This window comes from Solanum tuberosum, unplaced genomic scaffold (assembly GCF_000226075.1).
Source record: "Solanum tuberosum cultivar DM 1-3 516 R44 unplaced genomic scaffold, SolTub_3.0 scf00023, whole genome shotgun sequence".
NCBI classification, from domain to species: domain Eukaryota; kingdom Viridiplantae; phylum Streptophyta; class Magnoliopsida; order Solanales; family Solanaceae; genus Solanum; species Solanum tuberosum.
In genome coordinates this window covers 149688-162399 of record NW_006238949.1, presented here as the reverse complement: position 1 = coordinate 162399, position 12712 = coordinate 149688, and the positions used below count along the sequence as shown (strand labels likewise).

At 35.7% G+C, this 12712-nt stretch overlaps 1 protein-coding gene across 1 annotated transcript; it reads left to right on the top strand.

Annotated features, from left to right (window-relative positions):
• Nucleotides 1-384: 384 nt before the first annotated feature.
• LOC107059517 (uncharacterized) lies at nt 385-6596 on the top strand. Its single transcript, XM_015306085.1, has 5 exons — nt 385-619; nt 3689-3829; nt 4701-4769; nt 5578-5649; nt 5736-6596. Exons 1-5 carry the CDS (start codon nt 591-593, stop codon nt 5770-5772), a joined length of 348 nt encoding a protein of 115 aa, XP_015161571.1. The 5' UTR covers nt 385-590; the 3' UTR covers nt 5773-6596.
• Nucleotides 6597-12712: the final 6116 nt, after the last annotated feature.

Genomic DNA, 12712 nt, shown 5'->3' with positions numbered 1-12712 from the left:
TTGAATGTACTATTGTTGGATTTACTTCTTGCATGTTTCTAAATTGGTTTGAACTACTCATGGATGCTTGGAAATTGGTGTTGCCCTTCTTTTTCTTCTCACTTCTCTCTTTTTTCTTTGGCAAGTTTACATTTTTGATAGTCACAAATTTATTGGGTATTTTTCTGTTAAATATTATATGAGGGTTTTGATAGGCTTATCAATAGGATTAGTAAACTGGTGGTGGTTAGTGTGTGAAAAAAGTGATTAGGTTTTGAAGTTTTGTCTCAAATCATGAATTCTGATTTCAGATTTTGAGTGTTTTCACCTTTCGTGATTGTTGACTTTTTGTACTACTTTGTAGTATTTTGGTTTCGAATTATGAAATTAAGAAAGAATATTTCACATGGTATAACTTAGATTCTTCATAATTGGATATAAATATTACATGAATAGCACAATTTTTTATGTGTCCTCTATGTTTATATTTAGTTTAAAGACACGTTTTTTTGTGAAAAAGTTTATATTAGTTGCTTGCATATCATTTTTATGGCTTATTACTCTTTCATGTTTCTTGAATTTTGTATATGTCAGGAGATTTGGGAATGTGAATGGCCATTCAAAATTCATTTATTTATTGGTAAACACTCTAATTTGAGCTTTTTCTATTTTGTTTCTATTTTTCATAATTTTAGAGGGTAGAGAATATTGATTTCTAAAATTGGAGAATATTGATTTTCTATCTGCCTACAGCTTTTGAAATTCACTTACCATTTTGATTTTTTCATAATTTTTTGGTTTTGTTTGTTTATTGTTGTGCAGTAGTTTTCCTTCTATATTTGTTGATTTTGATATATCTTTAAATCTTTGATCGTCTTAGTTATTTGGATAACAAACTTTGCTACTGTATGGAACATGTTTTTTATAAATATAGGAGCAGTCTTGAATGTCTTCGGACTAATTAAGGTAGGACTTGAAGGAAAATAGATCCTTGAGGGAAAATTTTGATTTTCAAAATAGAAAATCTAATGAAAAATCTTCTCATACCTATGGTGAAGGATCTTTTATTTCATCTTCTAAGCTAATAGATTGCTCGCTCAAATCAATTGCATGTTTTCGAGTAGTTTTGTACTTATGTCCTTCATATGTTCAGAGATAATTAATCTAGCAGCCTCGACCTCGGTAGAGAAATATTCAGGCTTAAAAGTGTCCTTGTTCCTTCTGAATTTTAAGCTGCCTCAAATGGAAGAAATTTTATTTTGAGAGTTCTATATTTGTTTTAGGATTTATAGTCTATCAAAATTGATAAATGATAATTTTACTTGGTGAACCAAGGAATGGTTTCTAAGGCATATTGAGCAAGCTAATGAAATCTAACGGAAGGGGGCAGTAATATATCATTTACGGGGAAATAAATTGCTCCAATAGAAGAGGTTAAGAAGGCAAAATGATTTGAAACTGTTAATTAGAGTTGAAAGACCATCAAAACATCTAAAATTTCTTTCCTCCGAAATACACCAAAAAAATACATTATGAAATCATGTGTGAGGTCTTCTTGATGGGGTTATCAACTCCTCCAATACTACAATTTCTCACTACTTCTTTGACACTCAGGGATAGAATCTAATTGGTGCAAGTAATTCAAATGAACATATTCCAAAGAGTTGTTGGCATTGGACAGTGCAGAAATAAACGATTCACTAATTTCAGGTTATTGAGACACATGAAACATTTGTTTATTGGCTGAAGTTTCCTCCTGTTTAGATTATCGAGGGTTAGGATAGCATTTATCACATATTTATATTATTAGTTGGTTCAATTATGTCTTACCCAAAATGTTGTTTAAGTAAATGTTTTGGCAATGCATTAGTCGATGGCAATGATGACATATTAGTTTATTCTTAACTAAAAGACCTCCAGAATGTAACTAGAGATAATAATGAGAGGCTTTTATTTTATTTTCAACTCCTTGTGAGTGACAAATAAAGTTGTTGATATACTGACAAATATCTGAAATATATATCCGAGTTTAAAGCTTTATTTAGTTATTCTCCTCTTTGTTTTCTGTCCATATTTGCATTGTCACATATTTTGCTGGTTAAAAAAAATGAAGATAAACCCACGTTTGATTGTATAAAGAATAACAAATAAGTTAACCTCAAATTCTCCAAGAATATTGTGGTTTAGACCTAGAGCTATTATTTTCTGTTCATATAGTGCTGATGAATTTAGGTGTGAAATTCCTGTAGTAAGCATTATCTTGAACCATGAAAATAGTGAGGCAAATTCTACTACCATATCATTATTGGCTAAGAGATGTATTCTACCTGTATGATATATGAGTTACCAACAATTACTGATTTCTCTAAGGCGCAAAGACTTGTAGTGCGCTGTCAATGTATATCATGTACATGGTGTATTCCTCAAACATGAAAGATATCTATTGGGGAAGGGGTGTACGAACACTACATAGAGAAAATGTGCAACATATTATGTGAATTATACTATTAACGGGGGAGTGTTTCATTTGTGATTAAATTCCTTTTGTCGTTCTCCTATTAGGCTATAATCATGTGTATTGCTTCTGAAAACACATGCCCTTTTTAATGTTGCTGAACTTCTATATCTACGACGATCTCTGTTGGGTACACTAAGATTGTGGATTTTTATGATTTGGCTAATCTCTTCTTTGTTCAACAGTCGACTACTTTGTTACTCTGTACCGAATGACATAAAAGTTATTTGCCTGTGATATTTTTGGGATTAGTTGTTTGTACTTTTTAATGTTGCTGAACTTCTATATCTACGACGATCTCTGTTGGGTACACTAAGATTGTGGATTTTTATGATTTGGCTAATCTCTTCTTTGTTCAACAGTCGACTACTTTGTTACTCTGTACCGAATGACATAAAAGTTATTTGCCTGTGATATTTTTGGGATTAGTTGTTTGTACTTTTTTCATTCGAGTTTACAGGTTTCAACATATCTCAACACTAGAATAAGTTTTGCCCCTCAAGTGTGGCTACACTTCTATGTATATGTGAGCATCCTCTCATTTTAAATCTAAATTAGATGTTACTGATCCATACATGAGTAGTTCTAGAATATGTAATGCATTTGTTCCATCTAATTTTTTTTCCTTTTTATTTATACTTTTTGAAAAGCAAACAATCCTTTTTACCCAAAAAATGAGCAGGGCCTCTCTTCAATTTGGGAGTCTTACTTGCACAAACAATTGTTAGTATTTCTTCTTTATGATTAATTTGGTTGTTGTCTATGATGATAATCTTTACATGTTTGGCTACATTCATTTACTCCTATTCCTAGAAATAGTCACATATGAAGTATAAGCTTCACAGGTTCTATTGTAGAGGAATTATAAAGCATGTAGAAAGCTTTATATTTGTTATAGCTACGTGTACAAACATTTTCTTTGTTGTTATATATGGATGTTGAACTGAATGTGTTGGAAAGTTTTCTGCATAACTTTCTTTTGTTGTGGCTTTGAATCAACTGAAATAATTTTTGCTTTATGAGATCAAATCTGAAATAAATGATTCTCAGGTAATTTTGCTTATTTTTTCTTTATTTCTAGATCAACAACTTCAATATAATTGGAATGAGATGACTTTCTAATATAATTTCTCATAAAGACAAGTTGTTTTTCCAATAAACATTGGTTACATTTCTTTATGTTATTTGTACCAGTAACCAGATCAGCCTCGTGAAAACCTTATATTCCCTGAGGAGGTTCTACCACGTGGAAAGGCTCTTTAATAGAACTTTAGCCTTAGCTTCTCATGACCAAGAAAGCACTGGATTCATGTGGCACAGTGTGCTTATATTTTGGTAATATTGTGTTTCGCTTGTACATTTTGATGTCGTCTGTAAATTGATATACCTCCATTATTGGTAGATCTCACTTCAATCAGTCTTTGCACAAGAAATACTTGGGTTATGCTCACATCTTGAAGCCAGATGAAGTGTGACGATGGCATATGAATTTGAGTCATTGATATAAATGTTGCATCATTGAGATTTGTTGCAATAGGCTTTGATATTTTTAACTTAGCTCTCTTAAGTCTTTTACACCCTTTCTACTGAAAGTTGTTCTCTATTTTTTCCGGCCAGAATTGTCATTACAAGAAGCAACTCCTAATAATGTCTACTTGGCTACATTATATAATTCATTGACACATGTAAATGTTTACCAATTTTTGTTATTGTCACTATTATTATTTTTTTTTAAGCTAAAGATTATGTGCGAGTCTGTTGGGCCCGTGCTAGCACGGGCCTCCCCACCCTAGTATATATATATACTGTCTTTTTCTTTTCTTGGATGTTATATCTAGTATATTATATATGTGTAATTGGGCAGTAACTGATGTATAGGAATTGGGTTTGGGTTGATGTTAGTCCGTCTGCCACTAGTTTCGTGACTAGTGGCTTCCATCTTTATTTATTAATATTTTGTTTTCACATTATAAACTATATTTAATATATTGAGATAGATAATTAAATATTAGGTGTATCGAATTATTTAAATTCCATTAAAGTTATGTTAATTGGAGGAATTAAGACTTACCCTTAGGTTTGAACTTTAGGAAATTAATTATAGAATTAGGTGAATTTTCGGGTCTAGGCTAGACATATAGTAATAGGGGTGTTTATAGACTCGTTAACTCACAAATTATGCATATATAATTGATGGTTTGAAAAGGTTCGGAAGCATTGAGGAAAGGAAAAACATTGGAGAAGTAGCTTGCTTGACTTCGATTCTTCGATGGAGGTAGGTTATGGTGTTGTTCTATATGATAGATAGACTCTTAATAGTGATTGATATTCATTGAGTGATAATGTGAAGTTTTCTATGTACTTGGTTGTTCTGGTTTGGATAATATATGTGTTGTTGTGATTGGTCTGTAATTCCAAGATCGCGAAGTCCATAATCTTAAACTTGTTGCATTAATGTGACGTCTTGAATAAAGAAGGTTTAATGAAATATTGTTAAGGAATTGGAAAGAGATGATAAAGAATAACAAATGAATTAATGGTATTATTGGATCATGTGTTACGTTCCGACACAGTATAGGATCGGGTGTCACGTTCCGACACAGTATTATTGGATCGGGTGTCACATTCCGATAATGTATGATAGGATCGGGTGTCACATTCCAACATGGTATTATAGGATCGGGTGTCACGTTCCGAAATGGATTTATTGGATCGGGTGTCACGTTATGACATGGTATTATGGATCGGGTGTCACGTTTCGACACGGTATTATTAGATGGGGTGTCACGTTCCAACACGGTTATATTAAAGAGGAAAACATATTGAATTAACTGAATGTACTCAATCTCAAAGAACCCATTTCCCAAATGAGCGTGGTGTGGAGGTGTGAGTCCTCGTGTGTGTGCTTGATATTGTGATTATCACGTACTTGCTTCAGTTGTCACTTGTTCATGTTGTTTGTTGTTCATCACCTGCTAAGTGCTATAGTTGATTTTATACTATTACTTTATGCATATTAGTTACTATTTTGAGTCGACTGATGATATATACTCAGTACAGGGTTCTTTGTTTTCCTTTTGTAGAGTGCAACGAGTGTACCAACAACTTCGACTTGCCCTCAGCTCTAGCCAGTCTCCAGCACCTCAGATTCCAAGGTGAGCTATTCTCATGTTGTATTCTCTCAGCCATGGCATGATGTCCTTAGGGGATGATTATTCTGATTCATATGGGAGTTTCTCAGGTGGCTACTTCTGGTGTTTCATTCCAGAAGGTGGTAGATGTTGCTAAGGAGTTTGAGATGATTCGACGTGAGGGATTTGAACATCGTGAGGGCAAGAGGACCCGTCATTCAGGTGATTATGGTGGTGCTCCGCCTAGGAGTCGAGGTTACTTAGGGAGAGGTTATCACTCTCAGTCTACTAGACCCATTTATACTGCTATACCAGCGTCTGAGGTTGGTTACGCTGGGCATAGTTCTTCGAGTTCGGTGCATACTTAACAGGGTTCATCTTCTAGACATGTAGGCCGTGGAGGACATTCTGTTCATTCAGGTTCCTCTCACCAGCCTACGTCTTGTAGGGGTTGTTTTGAGAGTGGTGATATGGGACACTTTGTGAGAGATTACCCTAGAACCAGACATGGTGGCTTGCATCAGGGTTCTCAGGCTTCGACTTTCAGGGCTGCACAACCTCCAACTATAGGAGGTGTACAAAGTGGCAGAGGTGGTTCTCATTCAGGTAGAGGTGGTTCTCCTTCTGGTCGAGGTGGTGCTCATGGAGGTTCACAATCTGAGGGCGGTCGTACTCACTGTTATGCTTTTCCGGGTAGGCCAGAGACTGAGGCTTCAGATGCTGTTATCACATGTATTATTCCAGTTTGTCATCGACCAACTATTGTATTATTTGATCCAGGCTCTACTTATTCTTATGTGTCCACATATTTTGCTTTGAGTCTGGATATATTATGTTTGATTTGCCGGTACATGTTTCTACTCCTGTTGGGGATTCTGTAGTGGTAGATCAGGTGTATGTATAGTTACCTTGATGGGATATGACACTTATGCTGATTTAAAGGACTTAGATATGGTAGATTTTGATGTGATTCTTGGTATGGATTGGTTATCTCCTTATCACGCAATTTTAAATTGTCATGCCAAGACAGTTACATTAGCTATATCTGGAATTCCTATAGTAGAATGGATAGGTTCTCTTAGTCATTACCCTAAAGGGGTGATATCATTTCTTAAGTCTCGTCACTTGGTAGAGAGAGGATTTTTGGCTTACTTGGCACACATTCGAGATACTAGTGTTGAGACTCCTATGCTTGAGTCTATTTCGGTGGTTAGTGAATTTTTGGTGGTATTTTCGATAGATTTACCAAGTCTTCCACCTAATCGTGATATTGATTTTTGTATTGACGTAGAGCCAGGCACTCAACCTATTTCCATTCCTCCTTATCGTATGGCACCGACTGAATTGAAATAGTTGAAGGAGAAGTTTCAGGATTTGTTGAGCAAGGGTTTTATAAGACTTTATTGACTACTGCTCTTATTTTGACCCTACCCGTTGAGGGAGAGGGTTTTGTTGTATATTGTGATGATTCTCGAATCGGTCTTGGTTGCGTATTGATGCAGAAGAGGAAGGTGATAGCTTATGCTTTGAGGCAGTTGAAGGTTCATGAGAGGAACTATCCTATTCATGATTTGGAGTTGGCGGCTGTTGTGTTTGCATTGAAAATTTGGAGGCATTATCTTTATGGTGTGCATTGTGAGGTGTTCACGGATCATCGTAGTCTCCAGTATATATTCAATCAGAGGGATCTCAATTTGAGGCAGCGGAGATGGTTGGAGTTGCTCAAAGATTACGACATGACTATTCTTAATCATCCGGGTAAGGCAAATGTGGTAGTACATGCATTGAGTCGAAAGGCGGTAAGTATGGGTAGTCTAGCCTTGTTATAGGATGGCGAGCGTCCTTTAGCTAGGGATGTCGAATCCTTGGCCAATAGCTTTGTGAGGCTTGATATTTCATAATCTGGTAAGGTGTTGGGTTATATGAAGGCTAGGTCATCCTTGTTGGAGGAGATTTGGGCTCAACAGTTTGATAATGGTGATTTATGTAAGATTAGAGACAAGGTGTCAAAAGGAGAAGCCAAGGATGCAACTCTTGATTGTGAGGGAGTTTTGAGGATAAAAGGTCGTATTTGTGTTCCTCGGACCAGTGAATTGACTAAATTGATCATGGAGGAGGCACATAGTCGAGGTACTTTATTCATCTTGGGGCTACTAAGATATATCGTGACTTGAAGCAGCATTATTGGTGGTGTCGTATGAAGAGAGACATAGTAGATTTTGTATCTCGGTGTTTGAATTGTCAGCAAGTGAAGTATGAACACCAAAAGCCAGGAGGTGTGACTCAGAGGATACCCATACCTAAGTGGAAGTGGGAGCGTATTTCTATGGACTTGTGGTAGGGTTTCCAAGTACCTTGGGTAAGTTTGATGCTATATGGGACATCGTGGATCGATTGACTAAGTCTGCACACTTTGTACCAGTTCTGACTACCTATAATTCAGAGAAGTTAGCCAAAATCTATATTCGAGAGATAGTTCGTTTGCATGGCGTTCCCCTTTCTATTATTTTCGATCGTGGCACACAATTTACATCTCATTTCTGGCGGTCTATACAGAAGGAGTGGGGCACTCGGGTGGATCTTAGTAGAGCCTTTCACCCTAAGACTGATGGTCAATCTGAACGGACTATTCAGGTTCTTGAGGACATGTTGCGGACGTGTGTGATCGACTTTGGCGGTCACTGGGATCAATTCTTGCCATTAGCGGAGTTTTCTTACAATAATAGTTATCATTCGAGCATTAAGATGGCACCATTTGAGGCTTTGTATGGTAGGAGATGTCGATCTCCAATTGGTTGGTTTGATTCATTTGAGGTTAGACCGTGGGGTACAGATTTGTTGAGGGAGTCCTTGGACAAGGTCAAGTTGATCCAAGATAGACTTCTCATGGCTCAGAGTAGGCAAAAGAGCTATGCAGATTGGAAGGTTCGTGATTTGGAGTTCATGGTTGGAGAAAGGGTTATATTGAAGGTTTCACCCCTGAAGGGTGTGATGAGATTTGGCTTAAAGGGCAAGTTGAGCCCAAGGTATATTGGTCCTTTCGAGATTGTGGAGCGTATTGGTGAGGTGGGATATCAGTAGTCTTTGCCACCTGGTTTGTCGGGTGTTCATCCCGTATTTCATATTTCGACGTTGAAAAAATATCATCAGGGTGGTGCTCATGTGATTCAATGGGATTCATGTGTTACTTGATCAGAATTTGACTTTTCAGGAGGACCCGATAACCATTTTGGATAGGATAATTTGAAAATTGAGGTTGAAAGAGATTGCTTCAGTAAAGGTTCAATGGAAGCATCGTCCGGTGGAGGAGGCTACATGGGAGACCGAGTCAGACAAGAGGAGTAAATATCCTCAGCTTTTTGAGCGTTTAGGTACATTTTATTCTTTTACCGTTCGAGGACGAACGTTTGTTTAAGTGGTAGATGATGTAGCGATCCGCTAGGTCGTTTTGAAAACTAGAACTATTTTGACTCTTCCCTTAAAATTTAAAACGGAAATTTTGAAATATTTGATAACTACGAATATTTAGTTGATGAATAATTATTAAATAATGAATATAGTTGAATAACTATGGGCCAAGTCCATGAATTATTTAATTATTTTTATCACTTGGCCCACATAATTAAAATAAGTTAGATGGGTTTATCATAAATTGAGTAAGTAAAGGAAATAAGGGCACACCAACTTACAGGCAAAGACGTGGGAGACTCGATCAGATTGCAGGTGAGTGATGAAAAAAATTTCTAAAGTGTTTCATGCTTTAATTGCTAAGTCTCAAAATAAAATACTATTATATTAGTTAATGTTGTTAAGGAATTTGGAAGTTAGCCAAACTTGGCAGTAGTGTAGCGTTAGTGTTGGTTTTTCTGGGTTTAGAGGGGGAGAAATATTTTGTTTCCTAGTGCTAAGTGTTGTCTGCTTAATGATTGCCATTAGTGATAGCTTTTTTTGTTGTTGTTGGATTTAGTATATGTATGCAGAGATATAGGGGCACATAGGAATTTGAAGGTTCTGCAAGTTTAGTTTTCGTAAATGGTTCAAATTGGCGTATGTTTCTTCTTATTATCACATTACAAATTTAGATTTTGATATGTTAAGATAGGTAATTAATTATTAGGTGTATATTATATGATTAGCATTGAATTTGAGATACTTGGAGAGTTTGAGGCTTAACACTAGGTTTTAGGAAATATAAGACGTGACATATTAATTGGCACCACAATTAGGAGCTTGAATTATAGCAATTTGAAGGTATGTTAAGACTTCCAGACTTCATTGAAGGATGTTTTTCTAATTAAAGATTAAAAATGAAATAGACTATGGGTAAGGGCGAAGGATGGGGGTCTCGTACCAATTGTGTGACGGGATTTGGTACGAGTACCAGTGTTATAAAGGGAAGGTTTATTACTATAGTAGGTGGATTGTAATCCGAGAATGCCAAAGCATATGGACATTAGCTGATGTATTATTGACTTGAATTATTTGTGTGATTGTGTTTCTTATTTAAACACGTATATTTGAAATATGTTGGGTTGGCTTACCTATTGGTTGGGAACATAGGTGCCATATGTCACGACCCAAAGCGAGTCATGAGTGGCACCCACACTTAACTTCCTAGGTGGGCGAACCAATGAATTCAACCCCAACTTATATTTATCATTCAACTTACGAAATACTAACCATAATGCGAAAGCTTAAATCTTATTAGTGTAAGAAACACAAATCCATTAAAGTCTATTATATGTCATTCCCAAAACCTGAAAGTCATCACATCGAGGACATCTAATCTTCAAATACTAAGTCTAAGAGTATTAAAGACACCAAAATAAATAAATAAAATAGTTTATGTCTGAAAACTAAGGACACCATGCCATGACCAAGAGAATCCAACACGAGCTTGAATGAATAGCTCACCCTGGAACCTGATATGTTGGAGACTGGCTAGAGCTAAGGGCAAGTCGAAGTCGTTGGTACACTCGCTGCACTCCACAAAAGAAAAACACAGAAAAATGCAAGTAGGGCTCAGTACAGGGAAATATGTACTGAGTAGATATCATCGGCCGACTCAAAATAGTAACTAATATGCATAAAGTAATAGTATAAAATCAACTATAGCACTTAGCAGGGGATAAACAATAAACAACATAAAGAAGTGACAGCTGAAGCAAGTACGTAATCAATCACAATATCAAGCACACACACGAGGACTCATGCCTCCACACCACGCTCGTTTGGTAAATGAGTTCTTTGAGATTGATTACATTCAGTTATTTCAATATGTTTTCCTCTTTAATGTTACAGTGTCGGAACGTGACACCCAATCCAATAGTACCATGTCGGAACGTGACACCCGATTCAATAATACCGTGTTAAAATGTGACACCCCGATCCAACAATATCGTGTCGGAACGTGACACCCCGATCCAATAATAATGTTAGTTTATCATTTATTATCACCACTTTTCACTGCATTAACAATATTCATCAAGCCTTCTTATTCAAGTTATCACTTTGATAGAGAAGGTTCAAGATTATAAATTTCACGGTCTCAGGATTTCAGACCAATCACAAACAACACATAGATTATCCAAACCACACCACCAAGTACATAGAGAAATTCACAATATCACTCAATGACTATCAATCACTATTAAGAGTCTATCTATCACATAGAATAAACCATAACCTACCTCCATAGAAGAACCGAAGCCAAGCAAGCTACTTCTTCAATACTTTTCCTTTCCTCAATGCCTCCGAACACTTCCAATCTTGCAATATGCGTTATTTGTAAGTTAACGAGTCTATAGACACTCATATTACTCTATGTATAGCCTAGACTCAAAAATCATCAAACACAAATCTATACTCAAGTTCCTAATCTTGAGGTCCATTAATATGCCAAGTTTTTTATTTCTTATATTCTAGCTTAAGGTTAAGTCTTTATTTCTCTGAATAACATAACTTTAATGGTATTCAAATAATATACAATACACCTAATGGCAGCCAACACCTCAACCATATACACCTACACTTATATATTCCAATTCTCAACATCACTAATCAAATGAATGCCTCAATCATTTGGTAGTCATTACTAATGATTGCAGGCAGAATGTTGCAGTAGTAACATATAACCACAACGTATAAACACTTCGCCAATATCCCTATTCCCTTTTCACCCATCTAATTAATGTAGTAATTAAAATATGACATCAACCCATACATGAATTAAACGTAATAAGATTTTACCTAATGAAGGATGATTGTGATGCTTTCCTCTGCCTCTCTCGTAGGGCTTCTGTTTAGTCTTCTCGCCTCTTTTTATTTTCTTCACTTCTACAGATTATTATTACTCTAATTATAATACATGATTAATTATAAAAGTGGTAAAAGTGACCCCCCTACTAATTTTAATATTATTTTCTTTAATCACCAACTAAATTAATTATTAAACTACCCCTTAATCATATAACTATAGTTACGAATAGTCCAAAATACCCATTCAGATCCAATCGAAAGGGTCTTTTATGAAAGAAAAAGTTCTAGTACTCAAAAGGACCACATGGGTCGCTACACCATCACAATTTGTGAATTTGGGCCGTGACAATACATTATCTTACGACATATTTTTTCGTGTGGATATTTGTTTTCAACGAAAATATAACTCTACCTTATTAAACAATACATTCATTTTCACGTGTGTCAACTACTACCCCATTGTAACGACCCGTTAGATTATTTTGAGTGTTAGAACTATTTAGATCCTTCCCGTAAATTTAAAATGAGAATCTTGAACCTTTTGTTTATTTACGGTTATTTAGTTAGCGGGTATTTGTTAAACAATCCATTATTTAGTTGGTGGTTAATGGGCTAAGTCCATATATAATATGATTTATTTATGAGTAACTTTCACATATAGCAAACAAAAAAATCATATTTGTATGCTATAGCAAAGTTTGCATAATTGCGCTCCATAGCAAACATATGTATGTATAATTTGCTATACATATACAATTAAAAGCTGTCTATTTCGCTATACATATATACAAAAAGAAGCAATTGTATAATTCGTTGGCTCCTCTTCAGA